This window comes from Ahaetulla prasina, chromosome 7 (assembly GCF_028640845.1).
Source record: "Ahaetulla prasina isolate Xishuangbanna chromosome 7, ASM2864084v1, whole genome shotgun sequence".
Classification (NCBI taxonomy): domain Eukaryota; kingdom Metazoa; phylum Chordata; class Lepidosauria; order Squamata; family Colubridae; genus Ahaetulla; species Ahaetulla prasina.
Genome location: NC_080545.1, coordinates 59,875,156 through 59,900,971, shown reverse-complemented (window position 1 = coordinate 59,900,971; position 25,816 = coordinate 59,875,156). Strand labels below are relative to the sequence as shown.

The following is a 25,816-nucleotide window of genomic DNA, read 5'->3' as shown; positions in this document are numbered from 1 at the left end:
CTTTAGAATGTTTTGCTTTCTGAAATACTCATGATCTTAGGGCTTCACAACTAACTTGCATTTACAAAAGTTGCAGTAGCCCTTATCACATGATTGTGATTTGTGACTTTATCTGCCTGTTTAGCACAAGCAAAATCAATGGAGAGGCTGGCAGGGAAGGTTACAAAGTACTCACATAAGTCTCTTTCATGTGCAATCCCTACCCCAGCCCCTCTGCACTTGTGTCTTGCTGGCCATCCCCACTCACCTTCCCTCACCCAGCAGCAGCCACCTGAAGACCTCTCATCCCATACATCCCCCACTACTCCCACGCTCATCTGCATTCCCTAGCCACCCCAAACTGTGCTATGCTCACACTTTCCCTGCCAATCCTGCACCCTCTTCCACTTGGTAGTGGCCACTTCAAACTACTCCATTTCCTGCCACTCTCACATCTTTTTGCGCACTCCCCCATTTTGCAGCAGCCATTTATCTGCCTACTGGCCTGTTAGCTGCCTGGGATTTCAACTTCTTGATGGCTTCCCCACTAACTTTGATTGTTAGTTTAGTTTAATGAAAGTTCTGATAAGATGGAGAAGGGAGATAGTGAGGAATAAACAAATGTAGTAGTAATTGACAGGAGATAAAATACTAGAATGAAGGCAGGCTATTTTAGGAGGAAGACAATATGAAAGGGGAAGTTTTAGGGAAAAGAGGAAATGAAAATTAACATCCAGAATGGGGTGTGTGTGTGTGTGTGTGTGTGTAATACTAGGATTAATACCCGGCCAACAATTAAGCAATAAACAAACCTCAATGAAGGAATTTCTGACTCAGATAAACAATCAAATAGTGAACAACAGCCTAATCAAGGAACTACAAAGAAGGAAACATTCCATCAACACCAACAGAGCAAGCCACTGTATATAAAACAGAACAAATCCCACTCCATTCTAGCACTGAAGATGTTACCTAACTGGGTGATGAAAGATCTGCAAGAAAACAACCAAGCTGAGAGAGCACCAAGAATTCCACAGCTATGAAAACTGAGGCTTATTTATGGGGCCCTAGGTGCTTTCTCAGCTTGTTTGTTTTCTTGCAGACATTTCATTCATCATCACAATATAAACTATTTTGTTTGTTTATAAATCACATTTATAAAAGGTGCCCAACTCATTCAGGATAGCATATTAAAAACTAAACTCCATAGTAAAATTGATGATGATAGTCAGTAAACCAGTCAAAGTAATTATTAATAGGATTTTACTCTGGGGCACATATCCCACTTAATCATGGGGGGAAATCCAGGTCTTCAAGGCCCATTTAAAGGATGGCAAAGTTAGAGTAGCTTAATTCTCAGAGAGATACATATTCCAGAGAGCAGGTACTGTAACCAAGATGGCGCATTCTACTTCCCATTAGAAATCACTATTTTAAAAAAGGAACCTGGGGCACATACCCACTCTGTCAGCTCTAACCATATGGGCAGAGACAAAAGGAGATAAATGTTTTGTATTAGTGCATCAGCATCAATTCCAAGGAAGATGGGGAGACATGAGACTCATCCATTGGGAGCGATAAGGGATAAGCTGAGAATAGTGGTATTAAATTGGGAAGGAAGGAAGGGTGTACATGCCTGAAAGTCCCAGCATATTGCTCCACAAGCATGACTCCTTTTTAAAATTTGTTTATATTTCCTGCAAAGGTATGAAAAAGCTTGTAAGCACTTTTTAGTCACCTATCCTTTGTAATATACATACAGATAGTCCTAGGGTTAAAAACAATTGTTTAGAGACCATTCAGAGTTATGACAACACTGAATAAATGGTACATACAGTGGGTTTTCCAGGTATTGTATACCTTCCTGTCTTCCCCATATAACCCTTTGGCACCCGTGATACTTCCATGCTCCTTACCTGGGATTTCCACCTCTTCCCATTTAAGGACCCACACATCCTTGGGTTATATCCGCAACTGGGACTACTGTGATTGGCATCACAAAGCAATGTGGCCACTAGATAGCACACTTCATGACCATATTACTTAGCAATGACAATCCCAGTCCCAAATGCTTTCATAATCCAAGGATGCCTATAAAAAGTGAAAATGAAATTCCCTAGTATTAAATTAAAAGGCATTGAGCAATATCTATATAGGGCTGGTCATTTTTGTACTAAAGTAGGAAGATATGAGAAATCAGAAAAGAAATCTAGTTGTAGCTAAAAACAAAGAAAGAAAAATAAAGTACAAGATGATTTAGAAAATCCCTTTAGGGAAGAGGGTTTTTTAGGTGGAGATCACTTGAGAAAATATCTTGCTCTTTACAAAGCCTACAAAGTCTCATTTGGCAATAATACCTCATGCAAATATTTTATAAGTGCAGAGGAGTGCAAATATTATTTCAGGTTTTTAGCTAAGACTAGATTACCTTTCTAAAGCAGGGACAGAAGAACAGTTGGTAGTGTTTGTGAGTCTTGGCAGTGAGATAAGGTGGAATTGGGTATTAATTTTACCATTTTACTACCATTACAAAAAAGAGAATTTTGCAATATCTTTTAATCAAAATTAAAAATTGATTATACATTCTTTTTCTATAGATTGAAGAACTGAAGCATTCACAAAAGATAGAAATAACAAACATTAAGCTGGAGGCAGCAAGAGCAAAGAGTGAGATAGAAAGAGAAAGGAACAAAATTCAAAGTGCACTGGATGGTAAAATATTAGTATTTCAATTATTTAATATACCAACTACAAATGTTATATTGGGTGAGATATAATACAGGTAGTCCTTGTTTAGTGGCTGCCTTGGAGAGCATCTGCTTTACGATGGTGATGAAAAAGTAACTTTGCAACCAATGCCGGCATTTACAATCTTTGCTGCATCTCTGTCTGTGTCAGGTCTCCCAGGTAAACCAAACATGAAACACAACTAGATGAGCTAATTCTACTATATTGTGAGGCTATATTAACAGAATCTTGCAAGTCGAAAAGTCAAAACTTTCCACCATCACTTTTTAACTGCTTGATCCATTTGGGCAGGTGCTTGCTAAGTTTCTTTCTCTGACAGTTAAACCACCAGGGGCTCCTTCCTTTCTTGTCTGATTGTTCCTAGGCAGCATCTCTTTCCTTCATTCCCTAAGGTCATCCACACATTCCCTTACATTCAGTCACATTTTGCCTTTACAATTAGTTAGCACTGTCCTGTGCCGGACCCATTCCCATCCCCTTGTTTCTTGCTTAAACAAGAAATCTCTTCTTGAGTTGCTTTGCTCTGCAGTGCAGTGTATCTCTAAAAAAATGCTAACAGCAAATTAACAAACTGATCTCTAAAGGCTTTTGTTTGCTCTTAAGCAGCTCTTGCTAATTATCCCAGTGCTGGGGTGACCACCCACTGCTTGGGATCATATGACTATTTGGGGTTGTTTCATTCTAATGCTGTAAAGGGAAGACTGAAATAAAATTAGTAATCACAGTTACGGTCACATGGTTTTTAGTTCAGTGACTGCCTCGCTTCATGATTGAGTTCATGATCTTAGTTGTGGTTGCTAAATGAGCAATACCTGATAACAACAAGAGCAGTCACTGATATTTGTTTGATGATTTCCCAAATGAATTTTGTGAATTTTTGAGCAGGTATAAGTAAGCTGATCCCTACTGTTAGGACATTAGGCACATTCCTTTGTGCACAGTAGGCTCACTATACTATTTTTAAAAAGCTTAGATTTTTTTTTATTAAAAAAAGAAGCTAGCATACTGCAAAGCATAAACTGACAGAAACAGCATTGTCTAGCAATGGCTTAGTGCCACCATAGGCTTCTTAGAAAATAGAAGGCATGGGTGACACTACCTGGGGGGGAGGTTTGGTGCCTACCTATCTTTCTGGATAGCTAGAGTGAATGATGGAGAATTTATCCAGTAAATATGGGTTTTGTCACTAGAAAACTCTTTGACTGTCATTTTGTGATAATGCCCACAATTTGTTCTTAAAAGTTCCAGTGATCCCAGCTGCTGCACTTAGTATAATGGTAAAGGTTCGCCTCGCAAATATGTGCTAGTCGTTCCTGACTCTAGGAGGCGGTGCTCATCTCCGTTTCAAAGCCGAAGAGCCAGCGCTGTCTGAAGACATCTCTGTAGTCATGTGGCCAGCATGACTCAATATCAAAGGCACATGGAACGCTGTTACCTTCCCACCAAAGGGGGTCCCTATTTTTTCTACTTGCATTTTTACGTGCTTTCGAAACTGCTAGGTTGGCAGAAGTTGGGACACATAACGGGAGCTCACCCCGTTACAGCAGCACTAGGGATTCGAACCGCCAAGCTGCCAACCTTTCGATCGATAAGCTCAATGTCCTAGCTCCTGAGCCACTGCTTCCCCCTTTTCCCACTAAAGGTGGTCCCTATTTTTCTACTTGCATTTTTTATGTGCTTTTGAACTGCTAGGTTAGCAGAAGCTGGGACAAGTAATGGGAGCTCAACCCGTTACATGGCACTAGGCATTTGAACAGCTGAATTGCTGACCTTTCGATCAACAACCTCAGCATCTTAGCCACTGAGCCACCACATCCCTACACTTAGTATAGAATCAGTCAAATGTAGATAGTTATTCTATATAGCAGGGGAGGAGGATTATGTTCATTATTTTTTATATATTAAGATTTGACCATTAATTTGACCATGATCACATGATCCAAATATTACCCTTACCTCTAACTCTGTGCTCACAGAGATAAATGTAGTAATTGGTGGGGTATAATGACAGTAATTCCTAGATGAGAAGAAATGTCTGCCTGGCTTGAAAATACGTATTGTTCGTTTCCAGTGCAATATTTCTTTAAAATATGTGACATTTTGTTTTTAGGTAAGAGGCATGTATGTGTATCCTTAATAAATTATACTTGTATATTCCTATTAAGGGTTGTGTTATATGAAACAGGGCAAGCCTATACAAGTAATCCTCAATTTATGATCACAATTGAGCTCAGAATTTATGTTACTAAGTAAGAAATTTGTTAAGTGAATTTTGCCCCATTTTATGACTTTTCTTGCTACATTTGTTAAGTGAATCACTGCAGTTCTTAAATTAGTAACACGGTTATTAAGTGAATCTGGTTTCCTCATTGACTTTTCATGTCAGAAGTTTGCCAAAGATGATCACAGGACTCCTGGACACTACAACCGTCATAAATATGAACCAGTTATCAGGCATCTGAATGTAAATCATGTGACCATGGGGATACTGCAATAGTCATAAGTGTGAAAAGTGGTCATAAGTCACTTTTTTCAGTGCCGTTGTAACTTCACTGCAGTTCTGGTCACTAAATGAACTGTTTTAAGTCAAGGACTACCTATATTTTATTTGGAAGAAGGAATGACCCACAATGTCATTGGTTGTCTGGTTAGGCAATTATATGTGATGCATATAAGTTAATTCTATTTTCTCGGTGTCTGCATAAAGATTTTAATATTTTTAAATACTCAGCATAATTGGGACTATAGAACAATAACTTTTTAAAACATATAATGACAGGATTATATTCAGATAACGAAATACTTAAGACAACTCTTCAGCGGCACAAAGCACTTTCAGTAGAAAAGGATCGTGAATTAATACGTAAAGTACAAGCTGCCAAAGAAGAAGGCTTCCAAAAAATTGCAGCATTACAGGAGGAGAAGTGAGTACATTTTTGTTTGTTTTTTTCCAGCTTTTTTAAAAATAAAAACTGCAATGTCTGCCTTTGATTCTTTTTGATTATAATTCATTGTGCTTCCTGTCCTGGCTATAAAATTGATATTATTTCAATTGCTGTTGACATTTCTATTATACTGTTTTGGATTATAATATCTTTTTCTGATATCTCATTTCTTGCTTCCATTCCTTTCCATTGCCAAAAAAAAATGGGTTTGCTTATGTCACATCATCCATGAAGAAATATTGTGTGTGTGTGTGTGTGTGTGTGTGTGTGTGTGTGTGTACACACACACACAAACACACACTCACACAGAGAGAGTTTTGGCTTTACTCCTAGGGCTTTGCCAGTAAGAGATATTTTGATGTTAACAGAAGTTGTATGGTTATACTTTTGTGTGATATCAACATTTCTTTTTTTTTATTAAAAAAGTTTTATTTTAAAATTCATATCCAATAACACATTTAGTGTACAGTCATATATAATTAATCAGACCTGCCCAGTCACCACCCCCTTCCTTTAACTCTCTTCCCTTTTCTACCTTCTTCTACTTTCCACAACCATTCTCCCCTTCTCTTATCTACATCCTCTCCTCCTTCCTCCCTACTCCTTTCTTCTCCCTCTTCTATCCCTCTTCCTTCCTTTCCTCTTCCTCCTCTTCTCTTTCCTACCTCTTTCTCTCTTCTCCTTCTTCCTTCCCATCATTCTGAAATGGTAGCCAGGCAGCTCCAATCTTACATTAATTATACATCTTCTGTATTGTCTTTCTTCCTTAAGCAGTCTCTCAAGAATAGTTCATATTTCCAACTTAATTTCTTAAATTTTACTGTCCAATCTCCAAAGGTAAACAATAATCCATCTTTTCATATCTTTGGTATCATTTACATACATCAAGTAATATTACTAATATTATTGTCAATCCTATATTATCTCCACAATATGTCAATTGTAATAATTAAAATCTTCACTTTACCTTGCTTATATCAAATAACATTATTAAAATTACACCTATAACTTATCCAAAATATATCAGTTATAACAATTAAATTTTAGTTAACCATATAACAACATTACATCCATATCTCAAATATAATATTTAATCCAAATTCCTAAATTTTACTATCTATCCTCCAAAATTAAACAATATTCCATCTTCCTATTCCTTTAAACCTCAAATATATCAAATAGTACCCCTAAAATTACACATTTATATCCAAAATAAATCATTTACAAAAATTAACCATAATCGTATGTAATAGAATTAAACATTCTCCCTCCCCTTATCTTCTGTCTTACACATTTTCCATCATCTATTCACCAATCAACTTAACATCTATCAATAAAGGGTTCCCAATCTTTAATACATTAGTGTAGAAATCTCGTGCTTTGAAAACTGTATTGAGAAAATACTTTCTTCCTTTATAATTCACTGTTAAGCCAGCTGGAACCTCCTATCTAAAATATATCTGATGTTTCTTAAGCTCATCCACTAAAAAGGCAAATTCTTTTCTCTTTCTTAACATTTTAGGAGGAATTTCCTTCATCATTATTATATCTTGTCCTAATATTTGGAATTTATTTTTATAAAATGCTTGCAAAACTCCATATCTAATCTTCTTATTTGTAAAATAAATAACCACATCTCTCGGTAAACGCTTCTGCCTTGCCAACCAAGAATTAACACGATAATTTTTTTCAATATTAACTTCAAAATCTTCTGGTTCCACTCCATCTATCTGAACAAAGGCCTGAGTAAAAGTCTCTTTCAAATTTTCCTGCCTACATTCTTTTAATCCCCTCACCCTTATAGCATATTCCATTAATTTATATTGTAATATAACCCTTTCTTCATCTGCCCTATCTACCTTAACTTGAATATCATCTATTTTATTTTCTAAATTCAAATTAATTTGAACTTCATCTATTTTCCTTTGAAAATCTAAATTAATTTGGTTAAGTTCTTCCAGTCTTTCCTCTATCTGAATACTAGATAGCAATAATGGGGTAATTGATTCCTTTAATTTTTTCATCTCCCTCCTCTGCTCTTCAACCTTATCTTTAAAATCCAGTATTTCTTTCTCCATTTCATTAAATTTTTGATCTATTTCTGAAAGATGAGCCTCCATAAGCTCCTCTAAAAAATTCCTTAAACCTTCCTTGATATCTTCTTTTAATTTCTGTATCTGAACTGAAGAAATTTCCAGTATTTTAGAAGTGGTTAATTCTCTTTGCTTAAAAGCCATTTTTAAACTAAGTAATACCAAGGAAAAAAAAAGAAAAATTCAGTAAACTTTTCTTCTTAAACACTGTAATAAAAAGATAAAAAAAGAGAGACAAAAAATTCCATTTAAAAAAATATCTTGTTATATTCTTCTTAAAGGTTCCACGCCAGCAATTGTAATAAGCATTTCCTTAGCTTTCACTTCCAAAACACAAAACGCCATTTACTTTCAATACACAAAACGCCATTTACTTTCATCATCTCCAATCTTGACTACGAATACATTCTCTGTCAGGGAGTTAAAATCTTCTTACAATCAACTGCCAATGCTCCTGTTTCAGCTCTGTCTGCATTAGCAGTCCTTCATTAATCCATTTCAGTCGCGGAGATGGGTGCTGCGTTTTGTCCCACCATTTGGCAGAAGCGTTCCAGATTCCGGAGCTTTTTTCAGGCTATAGAAGGAGCGTTCCCATCAAGCCACCAGAAATCTTCCTGGGGCTTTCCTGGGGGCTCTACTTCAGCCCGAATGCTCACCTCTCCCTCTTTGCCCGAGGGAGAGATTTTCAAGCCGCTTGACAGCAGATTAACGCTGTCTGAGCGGCTCTACAGAATCACACAGAACTGGCGGTCTAAAATAGACCGCCATTAACGAAGCGGAGCCACCGGAAGTCCCATTATCAACATTTCTTTATGGTATGGCATCTGATACCTGGTCTGGCTATGAAAGTCAGATTAGTATAGTGCTGAAGACATCAGACTAGCAGGTTGGAGACTGATAGTTCTAATCCCATTTTACAGCAAAGCCAGCTGGGTGACCTTGGGCTAGTCCCTCTCTCTCAGCCCTAAGAAGGAAGCCATGTCACACTACTTCAGAAAAACTTTGCCAAGAAAATTGCAGGCACTTTTTCAAGCAGTCGCCAGGAGTCAGTGCTACTTGAAGATACTCTCCCTCCCCTCCAAAATCTGACCTATTAAACATAATCCTATCGATTAAACAACTTGCTTTTTACAATTATTCACTATATTTCAGGTTAGAACTTGAAACTAAATTAGCTGAACTAGAGAAAACCAGAATGGAACAAGATGCTCAGAGGCAATCAGAGAAAGATCAGTATGAAGAAAAGGTATCTGCTATGCGCTTGGAAGAAGAGTCCACCAAAAGAGAAATCCAAAATCTTAGGTAAGGTACTATATAAGGATTTAATGTATTTAAAAAGTCTCTTACAATGTAACAGTTTAGTTACACAAAATGGATATTAAAGCAAGCAAACAACTGTTAGGCGTTACAGCACTGGACATGTGATACTTACAACCGGGCCCTGAAGTTACGGCAGATGCAACTCCCTGGGGTCATGTGATCAAAATTTGGGTACTTGGCAGTCTACCCACGTTTATGATGTTTCAGCTCTTGGCACACACTGATCTTTCTCCCATATCTCTGCCATTTATGCCACTCTGCACAGTGGCCCTGCACAGCAGTACTCCTCAGTGGCCCTGTTGGGACTGAAGTAGAGGTCCAGAGCACTCAGCAGTCTGAGCCAGCTGCAATTGCCCCCAGGCCTCAGCTTCAGCCCCAGTGCTGCTGCGGACTGTTGCCTCTAGCATTCCAGCACCAAAACACAAAACCCTCACTGCCCTGTGTGCCACAAGTCTTGCCATACCCAACAGACCTTAGCTATCTTCCTCCTCCTGCTGACAAAGCACTTGCAGCCTGGCCCTATACAAGGCAGCTTAGGGCCAAGTCAAGCTTTCTTCCCAAGGCCACGCATGCCATCCTCTTAAATAGTGCATCGTGAGAATGGAATGAGCTATTTGCAGATATGTAGGTGGGAGTAGTTCAAGATAAGGTGATGGTTTGGAAAGCCTTCGAAAAGCTTCTGAGATCTTTTCAAGCATTGTGACAATGGCACACTTGCTGTTCTCCAAATAGCACAACCTGTTCCTGCAGTGCTTTAGAAGGCCCCTGAAGCTTTCCAAAGACTTTCCAAAGCATCACTAGAACAGGGCATAGTATTTGAAGATAAGTGGGTAGGACAGTTTCAAGAGGAAGTAGCCTCTTACCTTATCAAGGCTCAGGACAAGGAATGGCTTGGATCAAGATGGGTTCTTGCCTGGTGGGATTTGGCTAACAACAGGGAGTGCTAACTTTTCTGTCACTGAGCAATACGGTCATGTGATATTTCCCCTAGCAACCAATTAATGATTGTAAGCCACTCAAGAGTCTCTTTGAGGCGAGATGATGTCATATAAGTTGTATGAATGAATGAATGAAAAATAGCATTGCTTAGCCATTGCAATTTCAGATCCAATTATCATTTAACGCAAGGACTACCTATATAGACATGTTTTTAAGGAAATATTTTATAGCTCTGCTTGTATGACTTGTAGAGTAAAGATTCAAGAACGAGTTACTGCTTCTGAGGATCTAGAAAAAGAGAAAAGTGAAAATGCAAATCTAAAGCAGGTACGAAGTTGGTTTATTTTAATTCATAGCAATTCATGTGATGGTTTAGTTTTACTTCATATTTTGGCTTTTTTCTGTTTTGATTGCCATCTTCCATTTCAAAAATAGAAAAAGAGTCTTCCTTGGATACAAATCAGTCTAGAAATCACATCACATACAAGAACCTGTAATTTATTTGGTCGTATTATTTGGTGTTAGGAAGAATGATACAATTTTAAACATTCATTTTGGTTTTGGTTTTTACATGTTCATATTACATGAGAAATTTGGTATTGCAATGTATTTATTTATATATCGGCCAGCTCACTCTAAAAATGAGTCTAGTGTATTATTTTATACATCTTGGTAATAAACACCAGTATCTCCCTTAATGTACCTTGTTCTTCCTACAAAGTTGTAATCAAGAATGCCATCAATTCTTTCCATTGTACCAGGTTTCCATTCTCATTTGTGATCTCTAATTCTGTAGTTTGTCTTGGAGGTTTCTAGCATTGGAATGAGACCACCTTACAATCTTTCTTAACATAATTATCATTATGTATATTCATTAACCACTTCCAATATTGGCCTTATTTCTTGTATCCATTATTTCATTGCATTTGGCATGTTTTATTTTTATTTTATTATTTCTTTGATTGCTAAGAGTCAGGCAGCATACAAGTTTAAAAGATGCTGATGTTGATTTTCTGAAATGTCTACACCTTTTTGAATTGGTTTGTGCCATCACTTGCCAGCTTTCTCTCTGAGACTATTTTAAAAGTTGCTTTTTTGATGTCACCATCAGAGCTTTAAAGATAACAAGCAGCACATTAAATAGCACCTGAAATATACTGGAAGCCAATGTATCTCATGCAGATATGGTATTGCACAGGTGAACTTTGGCGTACCAGAAAATGCATGCATTGCCTCATTTTGAACCAGTTTAAACTTCCTAATATTCTTCAAGGAAAAGACTCATCTACAGCACTTCAGCGCCATTTTCCAGGAGACTGCTAGGTTTTCTTACTCGATTTCTTGGCCAATATAAGAACAGACTGCTGGATCAGATGGGCTGGGATTTTACAGCAAAACAACTAACACGTAACACAGATCTGTACAAAGCCCTCTGGCTTACATCTATGACCTTTTTTAGCAGAAACCATGAATCTATGAGGACTCCTAAATTATGCAATTATGTGTAGGGAATGCTCCATATAGTCTCTCTTTTTGATATTGATTTCTGGAATATTCTGTCACGATATTCCTCCCACCATTTTCTCTACTAAATTCTCTATTTTTGCTTCCCCCGTCACTAATTCCCCTGTTCCTATTTTCTCTCTCATTCTCTTGCTCTGGTTACGAGCTTTCAACTGACTTCACGTAATTAGAAACGTGTGAGGTGAAGGATAATTAAATAGGGTCATCTATCACTTTACTCTCATTTTTAAATGAGCCATATTTTATGGTGATGAATTGTGGTAAGCAGTTTCTGATTTTGATGAAGTGCTTCTGCTTTACTGCCAATCAATTATTTTAGCTAATTCTGACTTATAAAGTTGGGTGAAGGGTAATATCTTTATGACAATTTTTTAATATCTAATTGATTACCTTTATAGAGCAGTTTAAATTTTTAACACTAAAATATTCAATGTTAATTGTTCAGAATTCCTGATCATGCAGAGGTCTCTTTCATATCATATAGTACCAGGATGGCGAACCTATGGCATGCGTGCCACAGGTGGCACGCAGCACCCTCTGTGGGCACACAAACTGTCACCCCAGTTCAGCTTTGTCACATGCGTTTGCCACCTGGTCATTGGGTCTCTGCTGTGGGGTGGGGTGGGGTGGGGGCTCGTGCAGGGGCTTTGCGTGCGTGTGTGTGAGGGCTGTGCACACATGCACTTGGGCAGGACGTGTGGGTGTGTGTGCATGTGTAGGTGGGCGTGTCCCGTGTGCGCATGCACATTGCATTTTGAGGGTTCGGGCGCACACGCACATTTGCACATGCTTACACTTTGGGCACTCGGTCTGGAAAAGGTTAGCCATCACTGATATAGTGTGTTCAATTGAATCCCACAAAACATCTTTTTTGAAATAAAGTACATATTTCAAAATAGCAGATTTGTGTGTTAATGGCTACACTGGGGATCATAGAAACTGTGTTTATCCCTACTTTAGAACAGGCATCACCAACCCCAGATTATGGCCCACTACTGGGCTGTGGCTCATTTAGAACTGGACCGCACAAGTCGCAGGCGAGTGTGCATGCATAAGCTCCATTTGTGTGAGTGGCAGGCGCTCACACTCATGTGTGCAGCTGCATTTGCATGAGAAACAGATACTTGCATGCAAAACTCCATTTTCACGAGTGACAGGCTCATGCAAATGGACTTACGCATGTTCACACACGCGCCTGCTGTTCACATGGAACCCTCCTCTCTCTCCCCCCACCCCCCGGTCTGCCAAGCTGGAATGGTTGGGGACCGCTGCTCTAGAATTTTATAAATGAAATTGATCATTTCATAAAATATTTCTATTACAGCAACTGCATGATCTGCAGCTTCGAGTGGCTTCCTTTTCACAGTCAGAGAATGATTTTTTGGATTCCAATCAGAAGCTCAAGGAAATGCTGGAGAGGTTAAAACATGAATGTCGAAATGCACGAAGTCAAGCAGAAAGAGCTCAAGCAGATTCAGAGAAGTATGATTTCACTGTTAATGCAATGCTACTGTTGCATATTTTGCAATCCAAAAATTGGATGACATGAAGAGCAACTTGCCCTAGACATCTAATATAGGTTCATTTGTCTGTAACAGAATTTTCTCTAAAATATCAAAATTATTTAACAATTTAGAGTCAGAACATTTTAATCTAGTTTTCTGCAGAAACAAAATCTAAGTGGTTCTTGATGGTAAAGTAGAGCAAAATTAATGTGCACCACTCCTGTGTCCCTTCTTCCTCAGGTTGGCCTATTTGTCAGCCTGCTAATTGATCTCAGCACATTCCTGACCAAAGGTATGGCTGGTCCATATAACTCTCCTCCAGCTTCTGTAAGCCACCACTATAAAGGCCAGTGACTTTGCTTTTTTCCTGCAGTCTGCTTCTCCTAGAACATTTACTGTGTACTCCAGATGCATGCACAAACCAAACACACTTGATCCAGGTCTTTGTCCAGAAAGAACCCTAGTTTGATCTCTCTGAAATTTGGCTTTTCCATGCTAGGAGGATTTTGCAAAAATGCCCTTACCAGTTACAAGCCTTCTTGGTTCTCTCAACTGTTGTCTTTCCTTCCCCAAACATCTGATTCCTCAAAACAGTAATCAATTGTAAGTAAATGAATAGGAATATGACTTAAAGCTGATACATAGAATTAAGTGGACTAACTGTTCTTGACTTTTCCTTCTGTTCAGATTGGGATTACATATATATATATTGCTTTTATAAAATATGTTTAGTTTTCAGTTGTATCATTTTAATCACATCAATTGTGATTGTCAGTTATTCACATCAATTGTGAATTACTGATGTTGTAGAAGGTGAGGTTTACTTAACCTTTTGTCATCAATTTTGAGACAATGGTTTGTTTAAGATTATGAGCATGTTAGTAGACAAATTGTTTCTGGAAAAAATAAAGCAATTGGATTTTTAAAATGCTCTCAGTTCTTTAAACAATCTGTTTTATATATAGTATATGCACAGATTGCTTCTTAAAATCACTTGAGAAATTAGGCACATAACGATTTCTATAGCTGTATATTTTGTATTTTTAAATGATCCTGAAAACTTTAAACACCTAGCTTTTATCTTAGTGCCCCTTATTATGTGGATGCAGTCTAGATGAAATTATTTCAGATAAATGGAACTGGAACATTTGAACAAGCTTTTCCCCCCGATGACACTGCATATCTCTGTGAAGAATAGAGAACCTGAATTAAGATTCTGAAGATTTTATGTTTATTGCCAATGCTACTGCCTGATTTTGGGCACCCCTCAAGCATGATTCTCTGATATTTGCTTCTGATATTCTTGTAATAATTGTAGCAATTCCTCTTCGTTTGGTCCTATTGTTCCCATGACAGTGGCAGCAGTGTATAGTGGCTGAGTGAAGAGTTTGCTTCTAAAGGAGGGAATTTGAGAACCCAATGTCTTATAATCTGTCTTGAAATTCTTACCACCAAGACTGTCTTATAACAATATTTATATTCTATGTTAAAGTGTTACGACAGCATTTTACATACTGTTCTTAATGTAGGTGACCCATTATTTTCAGAATTCTTCAGTAATTTTGGTAGCACAGTCAGTGCTTTATTCCCAATGAATAATATTCTTGAAAAGACATCCAAAAACAGTTTATGAAGCAGCTGCCTATGACTGAAAAAAAGACTAAAAATTTGATAATATATGCTTTCAGTACTATACATTTTTCAAAAGATTTGCATAATCTTAATAAAAGTAGGTAGCAAAGACCTGTATAAATATTTCTGAATTTATTTAAAAGATTTACGTATCTTCCCCCAATCTTTTGTATCATGTACTCTGTGTTACACTGGCTTAGTAATAAATCAGCCAAAACAAAACAAAAACCAAGAATTTTTTGCATTCCCAAATATATAATACTCACACATATCAACATTCACCTTTGTTGAATTCCTGTCTCCTTGTACCCTAATATTTGTGGGGAAAGCCAGCAATTCACTTACTTGGTACTTACTGGGTACTTATGGGACCGCCTGCTGTTACCACACACCTCCCACCGACCCGTACGCTCCCATAGAGAGGGACTTCTCAGGGTGCCGTCCGCCAAACAATGCCGGCGGGGATTGGCAGGGGAAGGGCCTTCTCTGTGGGGGCTCCCACACTCTGGAACGAGCTTCCCCCGGGTTTACGCCAAATACCTGATCTTCGGACATTCCGTCGCGAACTGAAGACACATCTCTTTATCCGCGCGGGGCTGGCTTAAATTGGAATTTTAATGTTAAATTTATTAATTTTTAAACGGGGTTTTTAGTGTATGGTAAATTTTAATCCTCAGGCTAATTTAAATAAGTTTTTAAATTGTATTTTAACCTGTATATTGTATTGCTGGTTTTATCTTGCCTGTACACCGCCCTGAGTCCTTCGGGAGAAGGGCGGTATAAAAATCAAATAAATAAATTAAATAAATAAATAAATAAATAAATTCAAGGCATTCCGGAAACCTAAGAGTAGGGGCCTGCTGGATTTCATGGGGAAGGGAGGTTTTCAAAAGGACAGTGATTCCTCTCAAGAAGACGTGCTGCTTAGGGCCCACTAGACCAGCAAAGCTTTCTGGGAGTCTGGGAGTTGAAGTCCACAAGTCTTAAAGTTGCCAAGGTTGGAGACCCCTGCACTAGAAAGCCATCTTTATGGCAGTGATGGCTAAGCTTTTTCCATTCTGTGCCAGGAGCGGGGGGGGGGGTCGCGTGGGCCCACACCCATAATTCTATGCACCCTGCCCCTGCGCATGTATGCGTGACTCCCCCCACTCCTGGCACCTGATGACATGGTAGGCCCATCTTTCCTTTTCCCTAACCTCCAGAGCCTTTCTAGGAAACTGGTGGGGACGAAAACGGCCTTCCTCACCCGCCCGGAGGCCCTCTGGAGGCTGAAAACGGTCCATTTGCCAACTTCTGTTGGGACCAGAAGTCCCGTTTTTTGTTGTTCCCAGCCTCCAGAGCCTTTCTATGGGGAGGGTGAAAACAGCCTTCCCCACTCCCCCAGAGACCCTCCGGAGGCTGAAAACGGCCCATTTGCCAACTTCTGGGGGGCCCAGAAGGCCCAAAAATCATGCACACACCAGAACTGAGCTCGCGTGCCCACCGATATGGCTATGCGTGCCACAGGGTCGCCATCACGGCTTTATGGGAAGGGATTCACAGAGACTTTTCTCTACAGCTGGATACAGTTTATTGTAGCTTAAAGAAATTTTTCTGAAGCAAGTTTTTAAAGTTTTTCTGAAGCATAAGAAATTCAGTTTTTCAGCATAAAAACTTTCACAGATTATCTTTTTTGCTTAGTGTTTATATTATAGAATAATAAGAAACATGCTTTTTAGGATTGTCTGGAATTCATCTGGGCATATCAAGTATTCTCTGTATGATCAGGAAGGATGGCAGTCACATCTGTGGATTTATAATGTTCACTTCTGTGAAGAAGTAGAATCGATTTGTAAAATAACCATTGTTTGTTTTTTAGGAATTTGGAAGATAAACAGCTAAAGTGGCTAGAAGAAAAACATAAACTTACTCAGCACATCACAGAGATAGAAGACAAGTACAAAGTAACGAAAGAGAAATTGTATCGAGCATCAGTTGCTCAGAAAAAGGCATGTCTCGTATGCATAATTTTGAAAAGCTCTTCATTTTTAGTTGAATCAAAGTTTGTGCCATAATATAGCTAAAAGAAGATCCTAATTTGTAAATAACATTATAACATAATTATATTTATTACCAAAGTTTCTTTTAAGTTTGTGAGGCTGCGAAGCCATGATATATGAACTTAATAAAACAACATGATGATAATATTAATTGTGCTAAATGTGGCCCACATTTCATATGAGTTACTTTCAAAAGAACAAAAGTTGATTCACTCGTTACTATTTTTCCTGATGAATGTTTGTGATTGGGAAAGTTTTTGGTCAGGCTGCAAATATGCAACTACATAGTTAAACGTGGGCGTCAACCTTAAAAAAATATAAATTTGTATATTGTATTAATTACAGAGAAAGACACTTAATGACAACAAGCAAAAGAAATTACTGAACAAGATAGAGCTCTTAGAAGCTAAGAGAGAAGAACTAGAAACAGAAAACCAAGTGTTAAACAGGTATAATTTTATGTTGTTTGATTCTGAATTGCATAATGTTTCCTACTGTTGCTGTTAAAACATTTTAGCTACAGTCTTTGCTGTCTTACTTAATGAGAAAACATTCTATTTTGAAAAGAACTTGCAGCTGGCCTATCCTGGTCAAGACCGCAGGCTCACTACATTCATTTGCAAATTTCTGAATTTTTTTTAGAAAGTTGTATGTACTATATATACATATGTTTTGTTCTTAGCACTACTGTTACCTTGAAACCATGATACTATATATCAGAAACTGTTTTAGAAATATGAAAAATGCTTCTAACTAAAAGAACCCTTTTTCAATTGGAAACAGTCATTTCAAGTTGAAAATAAGCCGTTCCAATCTTTTGGAACTATTCTAAAGATGTTTAAGTTCTACAGGAAGCTTTTTGAACTTAACAGGACAATATTAAACTTGAAGCATTTCTACTTGCCTTCAGACAGCCTATTTCAGGCTCAAAATGTTTTTATTTTATGGATCACCAATGGGGGCTATCAAAAGGTTATATTTAGAAATGATAATGTTTTATTAGGAATATGTAAAGGAAGCAATATCTTATGTTGGATTTGCCCATCAGCATTTCATTATTTATTTGAGAGATGTTTGATGTAGTGGTTAGGGTATCAGGCTAGAACCAGGAGACTGAATTCCAGTCCTTTGTTAGGCATAGAAACTGGCTGGGTGACTTCAGGCCAAAGTGTCAGATATGGGTGACAAGTTGTCTGTCAATTCATATCTCAACCAATGGGTCAACTCTTGATTGATTTAAAAAGACTGGACCCTATGCTTCAAGTAAAACATTAGTAGGAAAATATTTTTTATTTAGTTATTTATATTTGTTATAGGCAAAATATTCCTTTTGAAGAACATCTCCGCCTTCAGAAAAGACTAAAAGATCTGCAACGGAGACATAATGAGTTCCATGACTGATTCTTTTTCCCAACCTCCCAATACTGAATCCTGCTAACTTATTATCTTCATCTTTGATTCCTGGTCCAGAATTACCCTTCCTCTCCTTCAGGTATGTAATATATATACATATGTTTTGTTCTTAGCACTACTGTTACCTTGAAACCATGATACTATATATCAGAAACTGTTTTAGAAATATGAAAAATGCTTCTAACTAAAAGAACCCTTTTCAATTGGAAACAGTCATTTCAAGTTGAAAATAAGCCGTTCAATCTTTTGGAACTATTCTAAAGATGTTTAAGCTCTACAGGAAGCTTTTTGAACTTAACAGGACAATATTAAACTTGAAGCATTTCTACTTGCCTTCAGACAGCCTATTTCAGGCTCAAAATGTTTTTATTTTATGGATCACCAATGGGGGCTATCAAAAGGTTATATTTAGAAATGATAATGTTTTATTAGGAATATGTAAAGGAAGCAATATCTTATGTTGGATTTGCCCATCAGCATTTCATTATTTATTTGAGAGATGTTTGATGTAGTGGTTAGGGTATCAGGCTAGAACCAGGAGACTGAATTCCAGTCCTTTGTTAGGCATAGAAACTGGCTGGGTGACTTCAGGCCAAAGTGTCAGATATGGGTGACAAGTTGTCTGTCAATTCATATCTCAACCAATGGGTCAACTCTTGATTGATTTAAAAAAAAGACTGGACCCTATGCTTCAAGTAAAACATTAGTAGGAAAATATTTTTTATTTAGTTATTTATATTTGTTATAGGCAAAATATTCCTTTTGAAGAACATCTCCGCCTTCAGAAAAGACTAAAAGATCTGCAACGGAGACATAATGAGTTCCGCAGACTGATTCTTTTTCCCAACCTCCCAATACTGAATCCTGCTAACTTATTATCTTCATCTTTGATTCCTGGTCCAGAATTACCCTTCCCTCTCCTTCAGGTATGTAATATTCAAATATTACAGAATAGGTAATAGTGTTCCAAAAAGCATAAAAAATAAAATTCATATTTTCCCCAAAAGTTATACGATAAACAAATCCTAACCTTAATTATGCAGAAAAGTAGCAATACCATTTCTTTAATTCTACTGATTTTGGTTAAAATCTTAAAATTTCTGTATAATGATTTTTACAGTGAAGGTTACCTAAACATTTAGTTAATCTATGTAATACTCTCTTCATTCCTCTGGCTACAGGTAAGTTCCTATACATCAGTATAAGCATCTTTATTGTCTCCATTGTATTAAAGTACTGTGTTTGTTTTTTTCTTATACAACTAAATATCATAAAATCAGAACATATCATTGAAAGCCAAAACCAGTAGCCTAAATCTTCCATGGCTCTACAATATCTTTAAAAATAAAAGTGCTAAATCATGTGTTACATTCCTTTCCTCATCTCCTTTACCTCTTGTGAAGGAGGAGCAACATCAAAGAGAACTTTCACTGCTTCGCAAACGTTTGGAAGAACTAGAGACCACACAGAGAAACCAATTGCGAGAACTTGGTGCTTCTGTTGAACGACCTCAGTCTGAAATAAGTACTGAATCAGACAGAAATAAGTTTGTGGAACAATATGATCTGTCATCTGGAGATGCCAAATAAACCATTAAACACTTTTCATCTTTTGCCAAAAATTCATCTATAAGTGCCGTGAAATAGGTAAAAGCTGTGTTTTACATCATTTGTATTATTTTTAATTTTTTTTAAAAAAAATTATAATTGAAATATTTGGAAAATAATTTTCTAGTTTTAAACTCTAAGAATCATGTTGTACTGTAATGTTTTGCTAATAATACTTTTCTCAAATTTTTAATAGTTTTACATTGAAAAAAAAAATTCTCGGGGTTGCCCCTTCTCTGTTGTTTTCAGGTTGCTATATAAAGTTTCCATTTTTTGTAATTCACTAAGCTAGACTTTTGTAATCTTAAAATACTGAGAAAATGGGAAACAACATTGTTTGAGCTTTATTATCATTATATGAATTTTGTCCACAATTTTACCTTTGAAAAATATATTACTATCTGCACTTTAATATATTATGAAATATCAAGAAAAATAACAATCACATTTTAAGTGAATATGAACATTGCTTTTCCTACATGCAAAAAAAGTGTATTTCAGATCAAAGTTTTGTTAACTAATCAAATCTATTTATAATATATTTTTGTAAAATCTATCTTCTCTGTGTTTCATTTATTTAACAGCCATAAAAAGAATAATTTTGAGATTAGTAGATTATTTTTATTCTACAGTTCCTTAACTTTTAATAAGCTAAGCAACAAAACAATTTCTAAAGCAGTTCATTAATTTGTTTTGAGCAGTTTCCATTAAGTCAGTAAATAAGCGTAAGCCAGTGATGGCTAACCTTTTTGTCTCCGTGTGCCGAAAGCGTGTGTGTGTGTGAGTGTGTGTGTGTTGGCACCCATAATGCAATGTGCATGTGACACACACACCCGTGCTTGCCCACACATGAGTGAATGACCCATCCCCGTGTCCCGTTTTGGACCTAGCAGGCCTCTGTAGCATCCTGGGATCAAAAATGGGCTGGGGAGGGGGGCGCGGTGCATCCCCCACCTCCCGCATGCGGCCCGCACATGCGCAGCATAGACCCAAAAATAAGATGGCTGGCAGGAGGCGCGTGCGCATGCACGGTGGTGCTGAGCTGGGGCAATGGCTCATGTGCCTGCTGAGAGGGCTCTGCATGCCACATGTGGCATGTGTGCTAGAGGTTCACCATCATGGGCCTAAGCTAAATGGACAAATCATCTCATGAATAATAATAATTTTTAAAAAACCTCCCTGCAGCTCAGATTCTACCATTTCTTCAGGGGTTTGATGACAGAATAGAATTATTCCACTGTCTTCTGGTGGCATCATTGTAGTGGTGTGGGGGAAAGAGAACAGTCTCTGTTCCTTAACCCCGAATATTCCACGTTTTGGGGACCCTTCAGGGCGCAGAGAGCCTGGAGGTCTTTGCGGACTAGCAGGGAAATCCGGAGGCCAGTGAAAGTGAAAGGTGATCACCAGCTGCTAAGAAGGACGTCCCTGTTAACCCAACGTGAAAGTGTCTGCCATCGTGCTATGGCGGACCCGAGGCTGCAATGAATTATTAAGCAATTGAGTAGTTTAAAGTTTTGGCTTATTTATTTGCTTAACATATATAGATTATTAATTGTGAATTATATGTACAGTCATATCCTCTTTTTTACCTTTTTCTGATAATTCTGATAGCTTTATTGCTAAAGCTGATCTGCAACAGGGCTAGATATTACCAGTGGAACTGAATGCTTAATACTTAATATTTAATAAGACAAAGCAAGTAAAAAGGAGGAATAAACAACAACTGATAATATAAATTGGATGATAGTGTGGTATAACATCTATAGAATATTGGAAGAGCAAAACGGGTTTGAAAGAGATGATGAGCATCACAACAATGACCCTAAAGGCAGGGGGAAAAAACAGCATCATATCCAACGATAACAACAGCCTCCCCATCAAACCAATGGCTGACGGAATACGACATTTGAAGCCCATGTCCAGGATCCGTCTGTGTGTGGTGGCTCTTGATGCACTGACTCCAGCCTCAGTCCACTCCTTGTGAAAGTCCCCAACACTTTTGAATGGCCTTTTCCTGACAATCCTCTCCAGGCTGCGGTCATCCCTGCTGCTTGTGTACCTTTTTCTTCCACACTTTTCCCCTCCACATGACTTTCTATTAATGAACTTTGATGCAATTACCTTTTGAGGCTTTCCCTCCTTATGGAGGGTGTCAATGATGGTTTTCTGCACAAATGTCAGGTCAGCAGTCTTTCCCATGATTGTGATTCCTACTGACCCAGACTGGGAGACCATTTAAAGGCTCAGGAACTCTTTGCAGGTGTTATGGATTAATTAGCTGATTAGAGTGGGACACTTTGAGCCTAGAATATTGAACCTTTTCACAGTATTCTAATTTTCTGAGATTGTGAATTTGGGGTTTTCATGAGCTGTCAGCCATAATCATCAAAATTATGACAAATCAAGGCGTGAACTATCTCGCTTTGCATGTAATGAGTCTATCTCATATATTAGTTTCACCTTTTAAGTTACATTATTGAAATAAATGAACTTTTGCACGATATTCTAATTTTTTGAGTTTTACCTGTACATGAATACAATGTATATAGAAATTATATGTAAGGTAGATCCGAAATATACAATAATGTCATGGTTCTGTTGAATATGTACAATTGTTATGAAAAAAATTGTAATTTTTTTTTAAAAAGAAGAATTATTCCACTGTCCAAAAATTTAAGGGATTCTGCTACTTTTACTTTTTTTAAGATTGATATATAGGTGAAGACTATTTTTACTGCCAGTTCTTAGGGTTCAAGTGACTAAATTTGTAAATTAATCAGAAGAGTTACAAAGTTAGTTGGTAGTGAAACATCTGCTAACTAGCACTTAATTCTGAATGGCTCTTGAGCTGACATATCACTGAAACTTAGCTAAATGAAGAGTTAGGACTCATATCTCCAATGGGCTAATCAGCAAATTTAATAAGAAAACAGTGTGGGTGGGACAGTTCCTGTGCTGCTACCATTGACTTTTCTTGAGCTAGCTGTAATGGTCTTAGATATATTTATTTATATTTATATATTTATTATAACATTTCTAATTGCATTCTTTGACAAAGTGACAAAATTAGTAGACCAGAGGAGTGCTGTCAATATAATTTACTTGGACTTCAGTAAAGCATTTGATAAAGTAGACCATAACCTACTACTAGATAAAGTAGAAAAATGTGGGTTAGACAGCAGCACCACCAGATGGATTCGTAACTGGCTGACCAACCGCATTCAACGTGTAGTCCTCAACGGAACTACATCCACATGGAGGGAAGTATGCAGTGGAGTACCCCAAGGTTCTGTTTTAGGCCCAATACTCTTCAACATCTTCATCAATGACTTGGACAAGGGGATAGATGGGGAACTCATCAAATTTGCAGATGACACCAAGCTGGCAGGAGTAGCCAACACTCCAGAAGATAGGCTCAATTACAGAAGGATCTTGACAGACTTGAACATTGGGCGCTATCTAACAAAATGAAATTCAACAGTGAAAAAAGTAAGTGTGGGTGGGACAGTTCTACATTTAGGCAAAAAACAAACAAACAAAATGCACATGTACCGTATATGTGGTACCTTGCTCAATAGTAGCACCTGTGAGAGGGATCTTGGAGTCCTAGTGGACAACCATTTAGATATGAGCCAGCAGTGTGCGGCAGCTGCTAAAAAAGCCAATACAGTTCTGGACTGCATAAACAGAGGGATAGAATCAAGATCATGTGAAGTGTTAGTGCCACTTTATAATGCCTTGGTAAGGCCACTCTTGGAATACTGCATTCAGTTTTGGTCGCCGTGATGTAAAAAAGATGCTGAGACTCTAGAAAGAGTGCAGAGAAGAGCAACAAAGATGGTTAGGGGACTGGAGGCTAGAACATGAAGAACGGTTGCAGGAACTGGGTATGTCTAGTTTAATAAAAAGAAGGACTAGGGGAGACATGATAGCAGTGTTCCAATATCTCAGGGGTTGCCACAAAGAAGAGGGAGTCGGGCTGTTCTCCAAAGCACCTGAGGGTAGAACAAGAAGCAATGGGTGGAAACTCATCAAGGAAAGAAGCAACTTAGAACTAAGGAGAAATTTCCTAACAGTTAGTACAATTAATAAGTGGAACGACTTGCCTGCAGAAATTGTGAATGCTCCAACACTGGAAATTTTTAAGAAAATGTTGGATAACTATCTGTCTGAGATGGTATAGGGTTTCCTTCCTGGGCAGGGGTTGGACTAGAAGGCCTCCAAGGTGACTTCCAACTCTGTTGTTGTTATTGTTATTTATTTATTTATAACATGTACATGGCCACTCAACTAGGTAGAATAGAATAGAATTTTTATTGGCCAAGTGTGATTGGACACACAAGGAATTTGTCTTGGTGCATATGCTCTCAGTGTACATAAAAGAAAAGATACGTTCATCAAGGTACAACATTTACAACACAATTGATGGTCAATATATCAATATAAATCATAAGGATTTCCAGCAACAAGTTATAGTCATACAGTAGTCATACAGGTAGCATATAAAAGGGGAAAAAAGCAACTAATGCAACCACACAGAAAATAACGCAATGCAACTAAAAACAATAAAATGAAAATCAGACCAAAATGTATTATAGTTCTTCCAATTGGAATTTCATTCATTCTGATTCAGGGTGTGGAAAAGAACCATGTAAAGGTGATCCTTGACTTACAGCCATTCATTTAATGACCATTTGAGTTTATAACAACACTGGAAAAAGTGACTTATGACTGTTTTTCACACGAGCACTGCAGCATACTCATTGTCACGTAATCAAAATTTAGAATCTTGGCAACAGACTCATGTTTATGACAGTTGGCAGTGTCCCAGGGTCAAGTGAACATCTTTTGCGATTTTCTGACAAAATCAATGGGGAAGCAGATGCACCTCACAATCAAGTTACTAACTTATCAATTGCAGTGATTCATTAACAACTGTGACAAGGAAAGTCGTGTGTGACAACACATAGTCAAATAAGTCATTTGATGGGCTCCATCCCACTCCGATTGCAAAACCAAGTCTTCAGGGCCTTATGAAAGCGTGTCAAAGTGGGGGCCAGTCTAATTTCTTAAGGGATGATATTTCAAAGGGAAGGAGCTCCATGTGGGCTCATACACTGCAAAAAGCAAGTCCCAACACATGTTGACCTTTTAAAAAAATTGGAATACATCACTCCTAAATAACTGAGGATTTTGTATTCTGCACAATGATTTAAACAAATTCTAATTGGCATTTAGACCAATGAATTCATTGCAGCACATACAGAATTAGTCATTCTGTTTTTATGGAACTAGTGATGTAAAAGCAGGGAGATCTATAGGGCTCTGGTTATGAATAGATTCTGTAGATTTAGATTAGCAGGAGAAGAAGACTGATTAAAATAATCAAGGCTTTCGTAATTTTGAACCATTGTTAAATGAACAATCATAAGTTGAGGTCTATATTGTTTCTTAGCACTCTGTTCTGTCTCAAGAACCACAATAGCCCTTTGCACTTCACAGCAGCATTTGATGTCACCTTTCACAATATGAAGCCTATGGACCACTTGGCAGGATTGGCCCTGGGGCACTGTTTTGGCTACAGTTCTTCCAGCTGGACTGATTCCAGAAAGTAATTTTAAGAGATCACTGTCTGACACTCACAGAATCTCGTAGAGTTTTGTCTTATCATATACAGTTCAGTATCTACATATAAGTGCTGGGGCAATGATCTGGAAGTCTGAAATGAGGTGCCATCATTAATACCAATGCCACCGGAATTCCAAGGAAGCAGTAAGTACCATTGAATATTGCCTATATTCAGTAATGGGCATGGGGATGTGGTAGCAAAGTGGCTTAATGATGTTGGAATTGCTGGCCAGAAATGGTCTGCACTCTGGTGGTTTGAGCCCAGCTCTCCTGTCATTCACTCCCTGGTTTCTGCCACACAGCAGTTTGAAAGCATGCAATATTGTGAGTGGATAAATGGATATCACTTCAGTGGGAAAAACCTAACTGGGTTTGTGTGTGCGGAAGCTGGTGTTGGAACTGGCCAGACGACAGGCAATGCAACATGAGGCAAAGCAATGTGTA

General features: G+C 37.8%; 1 protein-coding gene across 3 annotated transcripts in view; it reads left to right on the top strand.

Moving 5' to 3' along the window:
• The window catches only part of CEP83 (centrosomal protein 83), a 34,058-nt gene extending 13,763 nt beyond the window's left edge, over positions 1-20,295 (top strand). For 2 of the 3 annotated variants that reach the window (XM_058191282.1, XM_058191283.1), the window contains exons 8-16: positions 2,577-2,691; positions 5,507-5,651; positions 8,918-9,067; positions 10,276-10,351; positions 12,873-13,030; positions 16,544-16,673; positions 17,070-17,173; positions 18,886-19,063; positions 19,541-20,295. In XM_058191282.1, the coding sequence (XP_058047265.1) occupies positions 2,577-2,691; positions 5,507-5,651; positions 8,918-9,067; positions 10,276-10,351; positions 12,873-13,030; positions 16,544-16,673; positions 17,070-17,173; positions 18,886-19,063; positions 19,541-19,726 (1,242 nt within the window). In that variant the 3' untranslated portion in view covers positions 19,727-20,295. Of the gene's footprint in view, positions 1-2,576; positions 2,692-5,506; positions 5,652-8,917; positions 9,068-10,275; positions 10,352-12,872; positions 13,031-16,543; positions 16,674-17,069; positions 17,174-18,040; positions 18,195-18,885; positions 19,064-19,540 lie in introns of those variants that run through there. The other variant, XM_058191284.1, reaches the window with a different exon arrangement.
• Positions 20,296-25,816: the final 5,521 nt, after the last annotated feature.